General features: G+C 38.7%; 1 protein-coding gene across 3 annotated transcripts in view; it reads left to right on the top strand.

Annotated features, from left to right (window-relative positions):
- Cad99C (cadherin-99C) overlaps positions 1 to 19,826 on the top strand; it is a 124,899-nt gene extending 105,073 nt beyond the window's left edge. The window contains exons 1-17 of one of the 3 annotated variants that reach the window (XM_066726408.1): positions 5,091 to 5,282; positions 10,039 to 10,188; positions 10,420 to 10,638; positions 10,935 to 11,129; positions 13,258 to 13,545; positions 13,787 to 14,104; positions 14,501 to 14,641; positions 14,898 to 15,182; positions 16,036 to 16,209; positions 16,348 to 16,557; positions 16,634 to 16,765; positions 16,842 to 16,958; positions 17,043 to 17,441; positions 17,546 to 18,174; positions 18,295 to 18,525; positions 18,942 to 19,171; positions 19,442 to 19,826. In XM_066726408.1, coding sequence (XP_066582505.1) covers positions 10,144 to 10,188; positions 10,420 to 10,638; positions 10,935 to 11,129; positions 13,258 to 13,545; positions 13,787 to 14,104; positions 14,501 to 14,641; positions 14,898 to 15,182; positions 16,036 to 16,209; positions 16,348 to 16,557; positions 16,634 to 16,765; positions 16,842 to 16,958; positions 17,043 to 17,441; positions 17,546 to 18,174; positions 18,295 to 18,525; positions 18,942 to 19,171; positions 19,442 to 19,761 — 3,933 coding nt within the window. In that variant the 5' untranslated portion in view covers positions 5,091 to 5,282; positions 10,039 to 10,143 and the 3' untranslated portion in view covers positions 19,762 to 19,826. Of the gene's footprint in view, positions 1 to 5,090; positions 5,283 to 6,594; positions 6,777 to 10,038; positions 10,189 to 10,419; positions 10,639 to 10,934; positions 11,130 to 13,257; positions 13,546 to 13,786; positions 14,105 to 14,500; positions 14,642 to 14,897; positions 15,183 to 16,035; positions 16,210 to 16,347; positions 16,558 to 16,633; positions 16,766 to 16,841; positions 16,959 to 17,042; positions 17,442 to 17,545; positions 18,175 to 18,294; positions 18,526 to 18,941; positions 19,172 to 19,441 lie in introns of those variants that run through there. The other 2 variants (XM_066726407.1, XM_066726406.1) reach the window with 2 other exon arrangements.
- Positions 19,827 to 21,066: the final 1,240 nt, after the last annotated feature.

Below are 21,066 nucleotides of genomic sequence, written 5' to 3' on the forward strand. Positions count from 1 at the left end.
AACGGCTTATCTCTTTATTTTCCATCCATACTGGCAACTGCGAAAAGGATTAATTTACTTGGAATATCTCTATGATTTTCATCCTGGCGTTAGTTTGTAGTTTTGACAATAAAAATGATCTCAATTATTTTGTCTAAAACTCAGTGTTCTATTCAAGTATAGGTACGTAAGGACGAAGAACACGTTGGAAGCAGGTATATATAGGCGATTAGAGCTGCTTCGTGCACAGGCCTTATTGATTTGTCTTTTGGCGATTAAAAACAATTATTTCCAATTGACTTTTGCAATCGACTTGCTTATTAAAGCTCGCCCTGTATCCGACATCCCACTCGATATTGCTCGAGGCGGGACTTACGTAGTTCTTTTCCGCCAGTTAGTACATAAAGCGCGTGTTTCCTTAATTTAATGGTGTGCACGCAAGGACAAGATGTGGCAGGAGTGGTAAAGAGTGGTCATTGGTCGGTTAAGTCAGTTTTGTGTAGGTTGGTCGAGGCGAGGCAAGGATCGGTGAGTCATTTCACCTGCTCACCGATCTCGGGCCATATACGCATTAGCATATCGTCCCTGCTTGTCCTTCTTACAAATACAAGACTGCCTCCTTGTCATTAACGTCATTAGGGTGCCGAGGAAAAACATCCCTCGCATTCCCCGATTCTTTCCTTCCACTTATTTATTCTACAGTAATTTCTCGCCGGAGAGTTTATCAATTTTCAGCACAAACTGCACATATTTCACAATTTATGTTCTTCGATAAAATATCTAGTCCAAAGTGAATTATGAAATCAATACACGATGGACATAATTAAAAATCATTCGTAAATGATAATTGCAAAAGAAGCTCGTAAGCAAATCAGTAATAAAAAGATAAAAAAAAAAATTATCGAGCAATTTGCATTTCGTTTCAATCGTTGCTATATATTACATTTATCGCAAGAAGGAAGTGCGATTAACACGTAAAATCTGAGTAATTCTTTGAGAAATTGAAAGATCAAGTGTTAACGATCGCGTGGATAACGTCCCAACAGGCATATATTTAACGAATGTGAGTTTCTTGTTTTATAAATGGTTCGACGCACGGTTGCCCCGTTACATCGTGCAACATCGTGGCGTTATGTAACATCTTATAACGCCTCGACCAGCTAATTTGCAGGGGATCGGCAAAAGTCGGTTAAACGCGTGGGAGTGGTAGATGCATGTACACTGAATTTATAGCAGCGAAAACACCGTGTCACTGGTGGGATTTCAGGCACTTTTGGTAAATCGGCGTTCGCCGCACGATAAGAGAGTCGTATATGTATTGCGGGAATGCTACCACAGGCTTACCTCAGCATTTCGTTCGAAATGAAACGTCGTTGAACAGTTATATTCTCATCTAGTTGTATAAATGAAAGAAAAATATCTACAGAAACCTGCATAAATTATTTAAACAAAATTAGCATTCCATTTTGCAGAAGAATCTGTTGACGTCACATTGATGACGCATCGCGACACTTGAAATAAGGCAGAGGAACGAAGATCAATGGTAACGAGAGGATAAACAATTTGGTTTTATCGAGTGTCGAGGGTGTAAGGGATTTATAGGGAGCTTGCGGGCTTTGCGGGCCACTTGGGATAAAGAGGAAATGTGCCGATAAGCGCGGCGTTCGATTGCGGAAGCACCGATAGCAGGAGCCACGGGCAATTTGCGAGTTCTAATCCGCCGTGACTGTAGGAACGAACAATGTTCGTTCGTGGCGAACGATATGCAAATATCGCGGAACAACCGTTGATGCTGTTGCTGTTGCTATTACTGCTTCTGATCTACGACTCGTGTCAAGCTTGCCGGCCTATATCGAAACGCTAATGCGGATGCTGAATTAGCGTTACGCTCTTCCCAACGCCCCATTCCGATCATTTTTCCATATCGATCGTTAGCGTTAATGCCTCCGATCGCTTCTCAGGAAACTTCTACTATACTGTTACTTAAATAATAATGGTGTCAATTTCCAGATCCGGTCTAGAAATTACTCGGACGTCTCAGCGAGAATTCATCGTTTTGATATATATGTAGAATATATATGGAAGCTGAATTACAAGAAAGAATATTTATGGCCCACGTGTAAGATCGTTATTGATTGTATTGGTAATTGTTGCAATCAAGCTCAATCGGATAATAATTGACTATGAGTTTCTAGGAACGAGTTGGGTTATAATAAAGTCGTTGGCTCTTTTCAACTTCCGTTCGCCAGTCGAGATTGGATAGTACATTTTGCAAAGAGGGTTTTTATGATTACGCAATTAGCTAATCTTATCCACGTGCATAGTGTACTTAGCGGAGACTACATTGACGCTCTTATCGGCATTGAAATGCTTCGCCGTAGCGGCGAACAAAGAAAGCTGCTTTTTGCCCGAAGCTGTCCTCCAATAGGATCGACTATCGACCGGCCACGCGTGGTGGGCAGATCGTACGGCGTTGCTGCTCGACCTAGTCGCTTTTCTCGTCTTTTATAATCTTGGGTAAGGCTAGCTCGTTTCAAAGCTAGTAACTTACTTCCACGCTAATCCGGACCGGCCTGGCTAGTTTTCGTGCTAATATCAGCCAGCTAGTATTGCGTTACCTTCACTTGACAACATTAGTCACAGTTCGCCTTTCAACCAAACGATAACACCAAATTACACCGCTTTATGGACTGCGCACTTTGAAATTGCCTCGTCTTCGCTTTCATTTCTGTATACTCTTACGCGTCTGTATTCATTAATTTGGTCAAGTACAACATTTTCTTCCAGCTAAAACTTTGATGGTCCTTCGGGTGTGTAACGGAGCATCCAGATTAATGTTAATTTACATCGTTATACAGATTTCATTATAGTGTCTGTTTAAAATTTATTCTCAATGTTTCCGTGTTCAAAGACCTCTTCAATGAAATATGATTATATTTTTTCTTTCGAAAAGAGTTCTTTGCTCTTCTGGATAAAGCTTTGAAAATATATTCGTGTGCCAATATTTTTTAATCTTCGATTTGCAGTTTGTTTGGTTTCTTTTGGATTCGGGTATTTCTTCCTATCGAACGAAGCAATATTTTATTCACACGTACTTTTTGCTCACCTACAATCCTGCATTGCGAAATTTTGCATTATGCTTGTCGTGAGTTAAAAAACGATAAAACCAGCATAACACTGACGAAGTAGAAATCGCCTTACCCCGCGCGTTAACGACGGAATTGTGCAAATGACGTCTACCGAAATTGAAGTCGAAAGTGTGTAAAATGTATTCAAAGTTTGCGAATGCTCGCGAAACTTTTCCGCTCGCTTTTAAAATTTAGTATAATTACGGAACGGTCGAGCAAATGGCTAAAAGTGGCTTTACATGGGACATTGCTGCAAAATTGTGGAAACGTCTTTTAAACTCACTCGGACGTTTTATCTCTAACAATGAATATCTTAGACTCGAGTGAAATAACGAGGCACTGTTGAAAAGTAAACCTAATGCCGGATGAATAATCGCGCGAGTAATGTTTTCTACGAGTCGATCGAGCTTAATCCTTTCGACATTTTTCATTATCTTATCCAAATTACCTTCTTCGAGTATAAGTTTCAAGGATTTAATGGACTTTTCTTTCTTCGATTATTTGTTTCAATTTCTGTCAATGCGATAAATCTTGAATTTAATATTCTCACTTGAAAGTGCAATTATTTCATTTGTCAGGCACAAAGTTATTTTCTTCTCCTATCGCTGCAGGTAGTTTAATCATTCTGCCTTATTTGCTTTTCATGATTCTCGGACCATCTCGGATCACGTGGCGCATGGATATTTCCGAACGAATTCTAGCCGATTGAACGCACGACACTGCGAATTATTTCGTTTACGGAGTATATATATATATATATATATATATATATGCTATATAGCAGCATATTGACGCTACGAATCTCATTTTTGCTGCACGCGACGAGCCGGTTTGCCAGTACGAGTACAATTCGTGCCACCTGCAGCGTATTATACGCGAGAAACTTGACAGTCATTAGATTCAACTGTGCAGCCTGTTCAGGTGCACTTTATTAAACGGTAAAATTCCACTGACCAGCCTATGTTTTCTCGCCTCATTACTGCGAATAGAATATTATATTTCAGAAAAAAATCACAGTTCAAAGCTGTAACTGTATAAGTTATTTATAAAATACTTCCTTCATTTTATTAGATCCAATTGAAAGTCTATTCTAACCTTAAATGTTTGATAATGAACTTGATTATAGGTTATTTATACCCTGCTAAGATTCGATACAATAACCATACTATGTCTTATTTGGTAGATTTAATAGATCGGATAGATAAAATCTTCGGAGCCAAATTAGCAACGACAGATTTATTGACTACGTTTCTGAATCCAAAGACGATTGGAGTAGCGAAGTGGATTTGAGGTCGTTGTATTCATTGAACCGATATCCCAGTTAACCGTAGTCACGACTATCCAAAGTACCACCATTATGTCGAGAAGCTTTCAGTATTCCGCTGATTATAGTTAACCTAAATTTTATCTTCGCAGTGTCGTAATATCTTTGTAATAGTGCGCCATATTCCTCGACAACCGCTTTGCAAATCGTGATAAATTACGCTTATGGTTTCCCCGGAAGTCCATCGTTGAGAACCATATCCTATTTTGTCTTCGCTTTAAGAGAATCTAAAATCAAATTATAATGGAGATTCTCGTGACTTATTAAATCGATATGATGCTCGAATGCTTTAACAACTTTAGCAAATTGCAAGCATGATATTTTAACAGAGGTCGGTGAATGATCGTTAAATAAATAATTGATAATCGTTAAATGATATTAATGAGTTAGTTGCAGTAAACTATAAATCCCCGAAGTGTGGAGTTTCGAACGTTGTTGATAGATTTTCGAGCAAAAAGGATAATTAATATAGTTACATCGTACAAGTTTCGATTGAGGATTTATCGTGTAAGCTGCAGAGTCCCTTCGTATACCTATAACAATACCTGGCACTCTCTCGAGTCTCAATTTATCGATCGTTAGTTGCCTAACGTCTTTAATATAAGTATTCTCCTCGACGGTCGGACTTTCTTCCGTGATTTGTAAAGCGAGAATATTAAGTAGGACCGCGGGGACGTTAAGAATAAGTGCGCTCGGACAGGAGAAGGAGGGAAAACGTGGCTGTGAAATAAAGCAATGAGAATTACCCGAATCGCTGGTGGAAAATTACACAGCGATCTCGATTCTCAATTATCTTATCCGAGGCAAAGGCCTGGCTTACTTCACTCTATAGGATTCAGGCTTCGTAAGGTGTGAGTATAGTAAGCGATTCCGGAACTTTGCAATTTTCTAGACACCCTGTAGTGTAGCTATATAGTACAATGATATATTATACGCGACATTCCCTATTTTAAAAAGTTGGCACGGTAGTCATCGATTTTTCGATAATCCTCCGTTACAAATGATCTTTTTGCAAATGCTAGTTATCGAATCGGTAATATCGCTATTCGTCATAGTTGAACTGGTAATCGATCGGTCCTGAGACCATATGCTCTCCACACTTCATGTCAGTAACCACACGTCGTTCGTTTTCCTTAAAAAGTAACAGCGACTTTATTGATGACGTGTGTTATTTAAAAGCATATCTAATCTTCGAGACTCGCTGTGTGATACATTGAAGGAACAGAGCCTTTCAATGAAATATTCAATCTATTCCGCTAACTGTTTTTTAATCATACACCTCTGTTTCAGCACTTTGCGCAACTGTAGTCTTGACGGATAGAATTGATAAACTCGTAATAGGTGGTAAACGACACTATAGGTATATATAGTTTCTCCAATGGCTAATAGAATTGTTCAATTACATTTGAAAGGGAAATGTGAATTTGTGCTTATGATTTTTGTTAATTATTAGTTATAGTTTTTCTAAAAAGAAAAGTGTCTAATATTTATTATAATTATAATTCTTCTGTTAAATATTAAATAACAGTATGTAAAACGAATTAGATGTATGAAATCGCATTAAGAATGACAGCTCCAATGGAAATGAATAGCTTTTCTTGTTTTTTTTTTGGTTAATTATAAAATATCTCTCACTGTTATATAAACCATTAAAAAATTTATCGATCATTAAAACGCATAGTCGTTATAGATATGAAAGAGCTGCATTCTCGAACAGTCCAAAATGGCTAGTTTAATTTATGGTGTTCCGTAGAAATACCATAAGCTTATAGGAACATTAAAGTAACATTACTAAGGACGCATGAACAATTTGACGACTAAGAAATTGTAGTGTGGGCCGTATGCAAAGGGCACGCCTGCTGTCGCCATTGTTTATTATGTGCTAATCCATCGGGAATTGGTTAGTGAAACAGAAATTACAGGCTCCTCGTCAAAAAATGTCTTGTGTGCGGTAGCTTAGCGCTCAGATTTATATTATTCGAGATTGAAAAACGAAACTGTAAAGAGACAGATTTATAGTAATTATTCTGCATGAATGGGAAAGCTTGTGAATAGATTAATGAAGAAATGCAAATTTGCTAATACGTGAATTAGGACATGTAAAGAGGATAACGCACTTGTGTGCTACAAGTGGTCGCATCGATTGTACAGGGTATTAAATGTTCGGATAATAATTAAACTAGGAGAAGTATGTTTTTAAACAATGCAGGAAGATGGTGCGAGTGATAAAAGTGAGGTGCTTTATTGGAACAGACATGGAGATCTTTAATACGGTGACAGTGCTCCTGGTCGTGGCTTTAATGTCATGGCTGCTTGGTGTTCGTGGTTCTATGGGGTACTCAGTGGTGAGTGAACGCGAGGATTGCCAGTTTTAACTGTAACGAATTGCAGAATCTTGAAACTTAACTTTTGTTACCAATATATCACGTACCCTTTGCAGTATGTTATCCTGATAACCTATACGTATCGAATTCTTGTCTATGTATATCCAAAGATTAAACTTTGCAATAATGACTGCTATTTTTTCCATTAATCCTTCAAAACGTTCTAATTGCATTTCAATATCCTGCAGAAGATTGATTCATTTAAATGTGAGCTAAATTCAGTACGTATTACACCTTACAATGCTGTAATTATACAATAGGACCAATCTGCACAGGATTGAATTTTCCATGCAAGATGTACTATTATTGTTGCTGAGATAAATTTACTATTGTCTTGATGCGAGAAGAGTACATTGAGAGCTGATGAAATATCAATAGGAATGTGAAAGTGAAAAGAAATAGATTAGTTTGTGGAAAAGAAGAGAAATAAAGTTAATATTACTTTATTCAACTATGATGTGTGGTTATCGTAATAGGATTAAGGAGAAATGTTAGAGGATTGGCTGCGCGTGCTAGAATTAAGATTCGTGCCTCCTTCGTGATTCGTGAGATAATATGGGCGTACCATGCAGCATTTTATATGGTTAATTTTATTCTTTGATAATGCTAAGCTGTATTCTATGGTCTGTCGCAACAGGATCTACGATTTGCAACGCGCCTGCTACAATTATGCTTATTGCCCCTAATGCTTTCTCCCAACTACCAATGGGATTCTAGATATAGATAAAGATAGCTGTCTCTCTATTTTTCTAGATTTAAACTCAAATACAAAAATATGTCTCCGATTTCTTTAGAGTTTTGGAGCAATATTCGTATATGTAGATATAACTAGCCAACTTTCAAATTTCTTTTCAACTTTATTTCGGTACTTCCCTTACATTTTACGGTATTTTCATATTTCCTATATACACATATTTGGCAAAACTTTCCTCCTAACTGCCAAACTTTTGTTTATTTTATTCATCGATGAAATCGAATCATTAGCCATTGGAAGCATTTGGCACACATATTGCCAAAACTAGTTTCGTGCATCGTCCTCATTCGGACTTTAAACATTACTCTGCCACTTTATAAGACATGCTTTTTCCCAGTTATAGCTCTGTTTTACGAGGCTAGGCAATGTTTCCTGCGTTTCCGTGTTATTTTAATGACTAAAGATTTTTTTGTTCTTCTAATCATGATTGAATTATAGGTTAGGAGTAGCGGTATATATGTATAACGTTTTGAAAAACATTTGCATTGTATATTTCCTTGTTATGTTAACGAGCGAATTTTTTCTACGGTTAATCAAGAGAAACTTATGGGATACGAAATACGTAGCGCGTATACAGTTTTCTCAGATGGAGCCGAGACTAATGAGCCGGAATTTGCTTCGCACCGAGCGCATAAACAGCGCCTCAACATGGATCTAATGAGCTCTGGATTATCGCGTTATTTTCTTTAATTTGACTTTCATAATTAATCCCTTCGCTTTGCCCCGATGCAGGACTTTTATTCACACGCTTCTCGCACGGATCCTTTAGCCGCGCGTTGCACACATTAGAGACGCACCACTAGTGCACTCTTCACCAATTTATGGCCGTCTTAATTAGCTATAGGTATATCTTCGCGCGTACATCCTGCAAGTGTACTCCAGCAGAAATTAGAATTTACGAGAATTCCGAAGGAGCAAGTAAAAATTAAACGTCGTCCTTTTTTGTTGAGTAAATTTTGCATATACATATTTATATCCTAGTGTTGGCATCGAGGAAAGAAGCCCGATGAAGGAATACAATTGGTGGCGCATGACAAACCTACTTATGGGGAGGGAGAGAAATGAAGAAAGAGTGAGGGAGGGGGGATTCATGGTTGGTATCGTGGGATACTTGCTCCCTTTATGCGAAATACGAGCAAAGCGAAGCAGCATCGAGAATGGCAAGCCACGCCCGCCTTCTCGCATCGCCGTTTGAGAGAAAAGGGTGAAAGGAGATGCCGAGAACGAGAATATCAGACGCAGATGCCAATACGGGTCATGTAACCTGGCAAGCTAATATTATCTTTCAGCGAAATCTCTCTCGTACTTAGCACGACTACAATTTCCGCAAAAATTAGTTGATTAATGAAACGAACACGTTCCTTCTTCCACCAGCAATGTTTTCTCATCTATATAACTTCAAAAATGGTCGTTGTAACAGAAACAGGAGGAATTCTCTTGTTGTAATAAATTTACTTACCATTCCGGTAGAATGATGTCTAGATTCTGCAGTTGTAGAAATACATATCCACTTTGTGCAGCTGCGAGCTTTATATATATATACAATACATAGATATAGTTGCTTATTTGGCTGACGTAGTAATGAAACGTACGAAATTTTAGTTTTAATCATATTTCAGTATTAACAAACTCGATCAGTAATTAGGTAACTGTCAGAGAAACTTCATTCACTAATACGCTTCGCTCTTACGGGCTTTGATTGGAATGGGTGAGGAGGAGTCCAATTTCATTTCAGGGGATAATTTGGTTACACGGTTCGTTGTGATAGAATGCAGTAATGTCAAAGTTCGTGCGTCATTCCGGCTTGGCTCTACGATTGCTATATGAAGTGAGCTACTTGATGTACGGTTGAAGGGAGAATAGTTGTACGGCGAGGTGATGCCGAGGATCTTCCGTGGTCCGGGCCTAAGAAGATCGGTGAGACCGCACTTAGTGGCAAAGCGAAAGATGACCGGGTTACCTAATAATTTGTGCCGGCCAGCCGACGCAAAATTATACGGTATTATCGGCAAGAATGGACACACAACTCGGTCGGTAATGGGACAGAATCGTCTCAGGGCTACCATAGCTGATGCTTGCTTGTCCCTCCTTCTCTCATCAGCTTCGTCCCACGATTCTTTTTACTCCTCTTCCAACAATCATCTTACTCTCTTCTTACCCCTCATAATCCTGAACAGCTACTTATTCCATTATTTTAGCACGATTCCTCCTGATACTGCAATCTGGAAGAAAAAAATCTTATCTCTCTCTCTCTCTCTCTCTCCCTTTTCGGATGTTTATGAAAATTTAACGAAATTAAGCTATAAAATCAAAGTGCAATGTTGCAGGAGAATTTGCTGGTTCATTACAGAGTCAAGTTAATGCAACAGGCATGTTGTCAGTAGTCGTTAATTTCCGAAAGAATTTTCAGCAGAATTTTATGATAATTGAGCGAATGGCACATAGTTAATGGCGAATATCTGTTGACAGGATCGGGCGAGGAACGTGTCCGAAAGATTTACCTCAACGACGACGCTGACAGTGAACATCAGGGACGATGACGATCAGGACCCGTCCTTCATTTATCAAGGCTGCATGTTGCTGGATGGTGCTTGCATCAACCCTGAATATTCAGCATCGGTGGGTATACTCCTATATCGGAAGTAAATAATAATAAAGCAATAGGATTTGCAAGTTTTCCGAAGCCTTCGTGCCTGTCGCGGGGGCAAACCGAAAGAGTTGCTTCGTTATTCGCGCCATTAGGAGAGAAAAAACTGTGTAATCTGGCATCGTTCCCTGTGCCATAAATCTCCCGTGCTTGTAAACGTCTATCTAACTGGTTCTGTAATGTCTGCAATCGCCTTTCGTCAGGTATCGAGCGGGGTCCTATCGGGGATACTCAATATATCGCCGGAGAAAATCCAGGCTGTGGACATGGACAGCATAAATGCACCTATCCACTACTCCTTCCTCAGTGGCAGTCCACCCAACTACAGGGAATTTTTCGAGATCAACCCCAACACCGGAGCCGTCAAACAGATCAGGCCGGTGGACACTACTGTCACCAAAAAGTTTGATATCATCATCAAAGTGAGTCGTATTATTTATTACGCCCCTATTTTTATTTTTTCTTCTCTTTCATTTTCTCTGGCTCCATAATCGTCCTTCCATAAGCCTTGCTACCATGAATTATTCATAGTACACAGCCATCTAGTATATTTACTATATAGTATATACTACAATGTCACCGATCGCTAATCGGATAAGATTCCATCTTATACCGTTCATATTTCTAATGTCTCATTCTCCTAACATCGTTGATACGGTTGATCATGTAGCATTATTTGGTTTACAGTATGATAAATGTATGATTGCGTCTGTTTCAGGCCGTTGAGGTGTCGGAAGCAAAACGGTCAGCCACGGCCAAGTTGACGATCACGATAAAACCGGTCGATAGTAATCCGCCGATTATCATCGCTTCGGCAGTCGAGGGATTTGTAGACGAGAATGCGCCGGTTGGTACAAAGGTCATCGACGCCACGGGAAACCCAATAGTCCTTACTGTTTCGGATGCCGATTTGGTAAGTCTCTCCCTTTCCTTTCTAACGAGCCATGAACAAAGTATTAATGGACCGTTTAATTTTAGTCATTGTTAATAAACCGCTGACACATTTCCTTCCTGGCAGTCGGTCATTCCATGTGTATAGTGTATCTCGTGCAACGAGTAACGAGACCATATGACGAAGAGAAAGCAAGATGAAAGTGTTGAAACGCGATTCCTGTACATATACGTATCTATATTTTGTATGCGTGTACGTATATACGCAGGGTCTAAAATCTGGTAGATCACTTATTATTTATTCTCGTATTTACGAACAATTCGTGAAAGAGATACGAGTCCAGGCAAACTCGAAACAAATTTGATCCTTGTTGCGAAAGCAAGATCATTACAGCTCGCTTCCTCGTCCTTTCATTTTGCGATCTGACTTGTAATTCGATAATTAACCGAGGGCACTTGCTAGGTAATGACGCCGCGTGCGTGAAACGCTTCCCGTTAAAAGAAAGGACGAGGAAGTGCCGGACTGCAGGACTTTGAAGTTGAGTTTTTCGCTCGTCTTAATCCTCTTGGCGCACAGCGTCGAGAAAGAGAAGGATGCGTGAGAATAAAAGCGTAATTGCACGCTTCGAGCCAAACAGCTGAATTTATCCAAAAAGCGACATTTATTTTTATCGATTAAAACGGATGCCTTCGACATTAAGCAGCGGGCTATTAATTCAAAGATAATTCGAAGCTTTATTAATCAATTTTGCGAAACGCCGATGCTTATCTGAAATGAAATGTTATTTTTGGACTGGAAGAAGGTGTTATCCTCGTGGCGCAATGCCATGCCTATAGCTGTATATAAAAGGTGTCCAGTTTTAAACGCGAGGACCGTGAGCATTAAGAAGCGAGGTCTAAGATGAAAGAAAAATTATAAATTCTTGTCCATTTTACAAAAGCTTATGTAGCCATTTTAAAAGAGTTGAATTACAAAGTTACACGGATTTGATTATAAAGAGAATTATGAAGATTTTGAAGTTTGCTGGTTTAAACTGTACGGGCACGTCCTGTATGTGAGCTCGGTAACGCGAAATGAAAAGAAGAGCCGTTGAAGTTTCCGAAGTTATATAAAACCTCGTGAAATTTCATTGGAGCTATAATCACGAGAAGGGTCTTGATTATTAAACGGGTCTTCGTGGAGCGGAGCGTTTAATCGAGTTATAAAATGTCCAGTAGGCATATTGAATGGTAGGTAGCCACGATGGACCGTGAAAATTCCCGGCTGGAGAAGTAGGTTAACGAGCTATACCGGCTCTCGATTCATGCAGCCACACAGAAGCGTGGATCCCTTTGGATTGCCATTCGGAAATTACGAATCTGCAACGAAGCGATATAATTTCAACATCTGCACCGTGTTATTCTCCCCCCACCCCATTCCCTCTCCCTCTCTGTAAGTGTATCTATATATGTACGTCATGACAATAGAAACATTCGGATGCACGCTGGCAATATCGTTTGTCACTCGACGTTCCGAGAACTAACACTGCAAGCAATATATCCCACCAAGCGAATATACGGGCATCCGGTTCAATATCGCGCATTAAGTAATCTTGCATGATCGCCTCATTGGAGATACAGGTTAATTCCAGATTTGTCAAAAATATTGTATTATAAAGAATTAGTAAACGTGACATTCGAATACAGTCCTTTTCTACGTCAAACATTCGTGCCACGAATCTTTGATACCTTATAATATAAAATTACTATATATATATATATATATATATATATATATTATGATTAACATGGTTTCTTGTATTTAATTCTACATGCCATAAATATAATTAAATTAAAATATCGGATGACTATATGGATAATGTCATAATGGCTGTACAATATAAATTATATAATATAATTGCTAATTATTTCCATATAACATTGATCAAACGACAGTTAAACGACAAACTCGATTGGAATTAGATTTTCCTTAGAAAGCTTCACTTAATTCGAGATGAAATTTCCATAAATTATCAAGAGGATGAGGATTTCTTGGTGGATTGAAAAATCGGCGAAAGTATATATAGTGATAAAGTGTTTCCATGACACGAATCACCGTGATTAAATATTCCTGTACCTGTGCGGCAATAAAGTTTTTTCTTTGATTTCAGGGACCCGACGACCCGAAGCCGACGTACACTTTCGAGCTGACCACACATTTTTTTGCCATCGACTCTTCCGGCGTGCTGATAGTAAACGACGAGAACTTGGACAGGGATCCGCCGAGTCCGGGACGCTTTCGTTTCCAAGTCGTGGCCAGGGAGAAAACGGGAATAGCTGCTTCCGCCCCCCTCTCCTTTATCGTCACGTTGAACGACGTTAACGACAATGCACCGATGCTTCCTATGACGTCTCCAATAACCGTGCAAGCAGGGGAGACCAGGCGTGAAGTGACGAAGGTAACTTATTCACGTTTCCTCCTCTTATCACTCCTACCCTAGGATCCGCCAAATACATCCTTTATACTTCTCTCCTTTCATCTCTTTCCTACCTTCTATATATACTTCTTACATTCTATCCATTTTATCATTAAACAGCAATGATATATCATTTAGCATTCATTATAGTCTCTGCACATCTATTAATATACTATTCTGTAATTGAGCTTGCAGCAAATCACAAGGTGAAATCTTATTACAGGTGGAGGCGACGGATAATGACGAAGGCGAGAATGCGGAGATAACGTATAGTATTTATCACGTGTCGAACAACGGACTGCAAAAGTTCAAGATCGACCCTAAGACAGGGGTCATAGAGTCTGTGAGGAAGCTGAATGCCGGCGAGCAGTACAGCATCACCGTCCAGGCTACTGACAAAGGTGGCAAGTACTCCCAGACTATCGTTGAAGTTAATGTGATCCCCGGCCCCAACACCAGGAGTCCCGTCTTCCAGCAACCGGTCTACGAGGTGCAAGTCAGCGAAGGAGCGTCCATCAACTCCACAGTCGCCACAATAGCTGTAAGATTTTTTCCCTAATTCTAATTGTACCTTCCACAATTTTCCCAGAGGCTAGGCTCTCTGAAAAAAAAAAAACTGAAATGTATGAAAAAGTAGTTACCTATAATTAATGGAAAGAGAAGGCTGAAAATTGAGATTAAAAGAATTAAAGTTTTTCAATGAAATTCGAGAGGTAATGCTTGAAAGAGGAAACGCATCATTGTTGATCTGCATGGATCATCAATGTCTCGTCTCTCGGATGAAGCTAATTAAATCGGTACGCAGGTAACATTGCATAAATTTGACGTGGAGAGATCCACTCTGCTGGTGGCAATGATAAAAAATCCAATTAATGGGCTCAATTACAGTATATAATGAGGCACCCATCATTAAGATCGATTTATCTTTATCTTGCAGGCCATCGATCCGGAGAATGATCCTGTGTCCTACTACATCGTATCGGGCAACGACTTGCGACAGTTTGCAATTGGCGACAAATCGGGTGTTATAACGGTTATAAGGAAACTCGATAGGGAAGACCTTACGCGCTATCAGCTGGTGAGTTAACGTTTCGTCTTTAATTTCCTCATAAAATTCTTTTTCCTCCACAGGCATTCCTCACCTTGTGTTTATCGACTATATATCAATCCAAACTCCTCCTCTTCTTTTTCATTTTCTTCTTTTATTTTCCTCATAGTAACATGGGTTTATGCAGTATGGGTTTCATTGATAATCGATATCCATTTAATCCCGTTATGATAAAGATACTCTTCCCTCGAATTTTATCATTTCCTTTTTGTTTTTTTTTTTGCAGCTGATAAAAGCTGAGGATTCGGGTGGTCTGTACAGCACCGCTACGGTGAACATTAAAGTTACCGATATAAACGACAAGAATCCGGAATTTGAAGGGTTGCCTTACGAGTTTACGGTGAAAGAGGGTGAAGCCAGAAAGCTGATTGGTCGAGTACACGCCGAAGATGCTGACGAGGGTGTCAATGCAGAAATTACATATTTCGCCCCGGATGACATTCCATTCACGGTCGATCCAGAAACTGGCGATGTTCTCACGAAACTTGTGCTGGACTACGAGCAAAACAATGTTAGTTTACGCTCTAAACGCATATTCTCGTTCCAATATAAGCTTTTAATTAAAATCCACTGTCAAGCTCAAGAAATCTCTTTAAACTATTCAATTTTCCTATCATTTTGTGCACACTATCTTATTCATCGACGTACTTTAATTTTATTTCATTTTGCCAATTCCACGGCCTGTATAATTTTCTTGATCGATTTTATTAGCTATTGCTATTTTTCTGGAGTTTTAACCAATTTCTATTCACTCGGAAAAAGTAATTTTCATTTTGTCCATCAGAAAATTTCTATCTCGTTCTATATGTCTTTCCTATTTGATTGAACGAGCTTGTTTTCATGTAAAGTGGTTTAGAGGGAAAGATATTTCCTTGTTTTTGCGTAAAATATGCAAATATTGCAGCAACTTTTCTCCTGTCAAGTTTTGGTTTTTCACGAATGTATATTTTTCATCGGATGCAATCTAAAGCGCCAGTTAAATAATGTTACGAAATGAAAGTTCATAAGAGTATTATGACTTTATCTTATCGCGTAAGAATGCACTGTACGAGAAATGCTTTTGAAAGTAAATTGGCCGTATAATGGAAGAGAAAAAAGTAATTGGTGGTAGGTGCGCATTATGTGTAATAAAACGTTGCTATATACCTGACCGCACACCAGTCATAACTACCGGACCATATTATGATTGATTTTATTTTTTTACAAACTTTCCTAAAACAAATGGAGTGAGGCATTTCTCCAAAAGCTTTCATAATTCAATCTGCGTTTATAGTTGTCTGACGGCTTTCAGCAATTGTTTGATCGCTGGGCTCGGATATAATTGGATGGATAAGTTTTGTATACTCACTGTAAAATAATTGCAGGAATACAAATTCGTAGTAACTGCCAGAGACGGCGCACCTGACTATCGATTGGCCACTGCAACCGTGACCGTAAAAGTTTTGGACGTGGAAGACGAAGTTCCTGTGTTCCATCAAAGTAGCTACGAGGCACGAGTGAAGGAAAACATTCCAGATCACATCGTCACTCAAGTCACCGTAAGTTTTACCGCTAGTATTGATAACGAAGGTTACAGAGCCAGTTTTCTCATCGAGGCAGTAATAAAGTCTCGTGACTCGTTGAAAATAGATTCTGCATCCTTCGCCCTGAACCAAGGCTAATTCAATTGTTTCCAGGCTGATGACCCAGACACAAAGAAGCAAATCACATACATCATCAAGCAAGGGGACACCGAACTCTTTAACATAGATCCGAAAACAGGAGTGATCAAAACCAGTCGAGGTTTGGATTACGAAAAAGATGCTCAGCATATACTCATCATTGGAACTGAAGAGAACACGAGTAATTTACCTGGATCCACTACGAAAGTTATCGTTAACGTTCAGGTGCCTATCAGTTTTATTCATCACTAATCGTGTTGCGTCTGATAAAATATCACTGTAAATTATGCAATACTTGCAGGATGTCAATGACATTCCACCTGTGTTCACATCGGTTCCTCGTCCCATTACGCTAGATGACGACGTTCCCATAGGAACTCTAGTGATTAATCTTTTTGCTGCCGATTCCGATGGAACAGCACCGGGAAATCAAGTAAATCAATTTTCATATCTCCTTTCGAATCTTCCTACGTAACTTCTTCTTATGATATTATCAATTATCATCATAGGTACGTTATGAAATCATCGGTCGAGGAATCGCCAATAAATATTTTGTCGTCGATCCTGACACTGGAACTATTAGGATTCGTGATGATTTGAGGAAAGAGACAGACTCTGAGTATCAGGTATGCATCATTAATTTTTATATTAATATTTTAATGAATATGGTGAGAAAATGTACGTCATTTGCATATATGGTTTGTCTGTAGATCGACGTAAGGGCTTATGATATGGGTGAGCCTCAGTTATCCTCTGTGACAACAGTGCCAGTGTTCGTGAGGCACGTGGCCACAGTGCCACCGGAAATAGGTCTGGGCTTCGCCGAGAGCTCGTACAACGTTGAAGTGCCAGAAGACGCGGGTGACAACACGCTAATCAAGACGATCACCATCATCAACAGTCATGCGCACGACGTGTCTCCACTGAAATGCGAAATTTATAGCGGAAACGAGAACGATTTGTTCGATGCCAGCGTCACGGAGGAGCGGAACTGTGCCATTAGGCTTAAAAAGGGTATACTGGATTACGAAACCACCGAGTCCTATCAAATTAAAGTTAGGCTCGAATCACTCTCCGGCTTACAAAACTCTGACCGGAACACTACTATGGTACGCAAGTGAAATGCATATTGTTTTAAAGCTGAAGGATCCTTGTATATACAAATATACGTAGGACGATGTTACTAAAAATTCTGCTTGACTTTTTTTTGTAGGTAAAGATTCAAGTATTGGACGTAAACGATAACAAACCAGAGTTTATTTTCCCCGAGGGTAATCAAGATTTAACGAGGGGTCGGTATTTTGCCGAGGTACCAAGAAAGGCGCAATTTGCATCGACCGTAACCCAAATAAAGGCGCATGATAAAGATAATGGAAAATATGGGAAGCTTGAGTATAAGATACTCGATGGGCAGGGATCAAAATACTTTGCCATGGATAGCTCTTCGGGAATAATTAGAACAGCTGCGACCTTTGAGAACATCGACCAGCAAGAGCTTCCTTTCAGATTTAGCGTTCGCGTCCGTGACAATCCAAATTCTACCGTGAATTTCAACTCCATCGAGGCTCCTGTCGTCGTTAATCTGATTGGAAGCGAGAATCTTATGATCCTGGTGGTGCAAAACGCGGCGCCTGATATGCTGCAAAAGGAAGGCAACAAGATAGCGAGAATTATCGAGGATAAGAGCGACCTTTTAATTGGCATTGACAAGATAGTGACCAGAACCAGTCTCACTAAGAACGGAACTCTCGAGACTTATCCGCAAGACTCCGACATTTACTTTTATGCCGTTGATCCGGATACCGAAGTCATTTTGGACAGGAACAACTCTCGAATTCAAAGGTAACGTTGATAAGAGAAAGAATAGGACTCAAGTATTTTTTTTTTCTTTTTTATTTCGATAGACAGTATTGTGTTGAAATGATTTATTTGAAAATGTGAATTTTCATGTATCCTGCATAGATCGATCATGGAGAAGCCAGCTTTGTCCAATATCACATTTGACGTGTCTACGCTGGTTCGAGCAAATGCCATTGAAATTCACGCACCGGTAGTACCAACAGAGCCTGTTCGCACACAAACTGCAGTTGCATTTAGCGGCGAGGTTTTCCCATATGCTCTCATCATCATTGCATGCGTAATCCTTATACTCGGAGTTGCTGGAATTATTTACATCTGCATCTCGTGGTCCAGGTTTGTTTCAAATTATTCATTCACTTGTAAACTTTGCAATTTTATCATTTCTATCAGTTAAAATCCTTTAAGTTTATTTAATATCAGCGTTACGGCTTTTGAGAGCCATTGGTGGATCGCGTTTAATATATTTATTTAGGAAGAACGAAAGTACGTTTGTTTAAATGGTAAATAATAAAATAATATTTGTGCTTTCACACAACGCTCTAGTCCAATTTAGTACTTCACAACGTTCATTAGTTCTAATCCAATTAATTATAGTAGACATTCCTCTGTAATTCCGCAACATTTAATTTGCAAGAGTTATGCCTGCGACTAGTCAAAACACTTTTATTCCTGTGAACGAACGAATACTAGGTCAACGAAAATTTTCTAAATACTTGATTTTTAATATATGAAATATTTGTTCATAACAGGTACAAAGCGTATAAAGAACGAATGCAACGTATGTACGTGGTTCCTCGTTACGATCCCGTTTATGTGGAGCCTAATCTAAAGGAATATGAAACACAGGTGTTGCAAATGAGCGTCCCTGTTGATGACAATGACAGCTACAATGATTTACAACTCGACTTCAGTAACAAAAATCATGCATTTAGCTTAGACAACGTTAGTTACATCACCAAAGATCATGGAGGCAGTACAGGTAATTTCAACTCTATTAATTTTTTGTATTAAATCAGTAAAGGTGCCTGTGGAATGCAACCGAAATGCAATATTATAAATATTAACTTTGTATATATAATTTAATATATTTAATAAAAGCTCCTTTAATGTATAAGTGCTTTCATATCTTTATATCCTGTTATCTCTATGCAAGATTAATTGGCATTATTTTGGGTGAGGTGATTTTTGAATAATTTCTGTCTTATCAGGATAACCTTATTTTCATACGTTATATTTATTGTTAAATTAGGTCAGCAGAGTCCCGTTAGCTCGGAGGCTGCAACAACCGCTCGTGCATCAAGCATAGTGGGTAATCACGGTGAATCAAACCTTCACTCTTTACGACGATCCACATTAGGTCGCAAGACCCACAATACTAGCAACACAAACACCATCAGCAACCACGAGTCAACACCTGTATTGAATCCTCTATACAACCATGTAGCGGATCTTATGAATACCAGTCCGTCCAATGATAACGTCACATTCAGAGAAAGAAAAGACTATTCTCATCTCGGATTTACCTATCTGGGCGAACAAAGTCCTGTAGAAACTACGACTGAATTGTAATTGGATTAGTATGATTCTGCCAGTGAGCTTTTACCAGGAAATTGCGAGCTTACCAGTTCAGACTGCCCCTTAAAGCTAGCTAGCACAGCAAACGGTTATAATATAAGGGAGAAACTTATGCTGATTGCATTGATATCCACAAACATTTTGAAATGACACATACTCCTTTTAAACCGTTTTTAATAATTCTGCATTTCCTCGAGGTTTGACTACTACTTATACATTCAGGGAAAATGGTTATTGCATAACGGTTAATTTGTCCTTTCTATTATTGTTTGACAATGAAAATTTTCCTCCGTTGCGTGATAAGATACTGCCATTTAAAATTAATTAAAAATAAATAGCTTTCAATGAATTTATCGACTGACGACTGTAATTCTTTCTACAATGAAATAGATAATACGTTTCCGCCAACTGGATAGTCCGATAAAAATTACCACGAACCAAGAAAAATAGGTAGAATGACTTTGTGAAGAGAGAAAATACTTTACTTTGAAAAAAGAGTGTCTGATTGATGATCTTGGATATATTCACTTTAGGGATTAACCAAAACTGAAATAACGTGTAAAGAGCGAATAAAAATATGCTTAATATATTAAAGAGTAGGTTCATGAGTACAGTTTATCATTGAAAACGAGGAACTTTTATCCTCCCTTGGGGTAAAATAATATGTAAGATATCCTATCTAATAACACATCATTGTTTCTAATTATCTTTAGAGATAAAAGTTCAAGAATAAACTGATTTGTTTTCGTGAAAAGTCGTAAAGTGGACAATGAGAATAACTTCTTGTTAAAATACTAAAAGTCATTTTTTCGACAATTTGTTACTTTCATGTTGAAATATTGTCTGGTTCTTCGTTTTGTACGTATATACATATAACATGCAGCCTTGATATTCCAAAATGCATAAACACTTGATCACTGGATAGTAATAGGTAATTATGCGTGTTTGAGATCTGTTGGCGTGCCGTCCAATACTAATTTAATTAAGATTTTATAAAGACGTAGAATAAATAATTGTGAGCCTGTGTTTGTATCTGTGCGTGTATCAAGTGATATTGATTTATGAAGCTGTATAGGATGATTCCATAAATTCGTTGTATTATACTACTTTATTATTTATGCGACTGCGTTTTTTGCTCATACTATTTTATTATTATAATAATGATCAGCAGCTATAATGCATATTAATTGTTGTTACTTGTGTGTGATTATGCGATGAGCCGTGCAAAGAAACGTGAAAAGGACTAAACGAGCGATTATTATTATATTTCTTAGGTGTTAATGCTCTATGTTTACTTGT

The sequence above is a fragment of the Prorops nasuta genome, unplaced genomic scaffold (assembly GCF_024137725.1).
Source record: "Prorops nasuta isolate Cenicafe-Biocafe unplaced genomic scaffold, Cenicafe_Pnas_1.2 PNAS00004, whole genome shotgun sequence".
Lineage (NCBI taxonomy): Eukaryota > Metazoa > Arthropoda > Insecta > Hymenoptera > Bethylidae > Prorops > Prorops nasuta.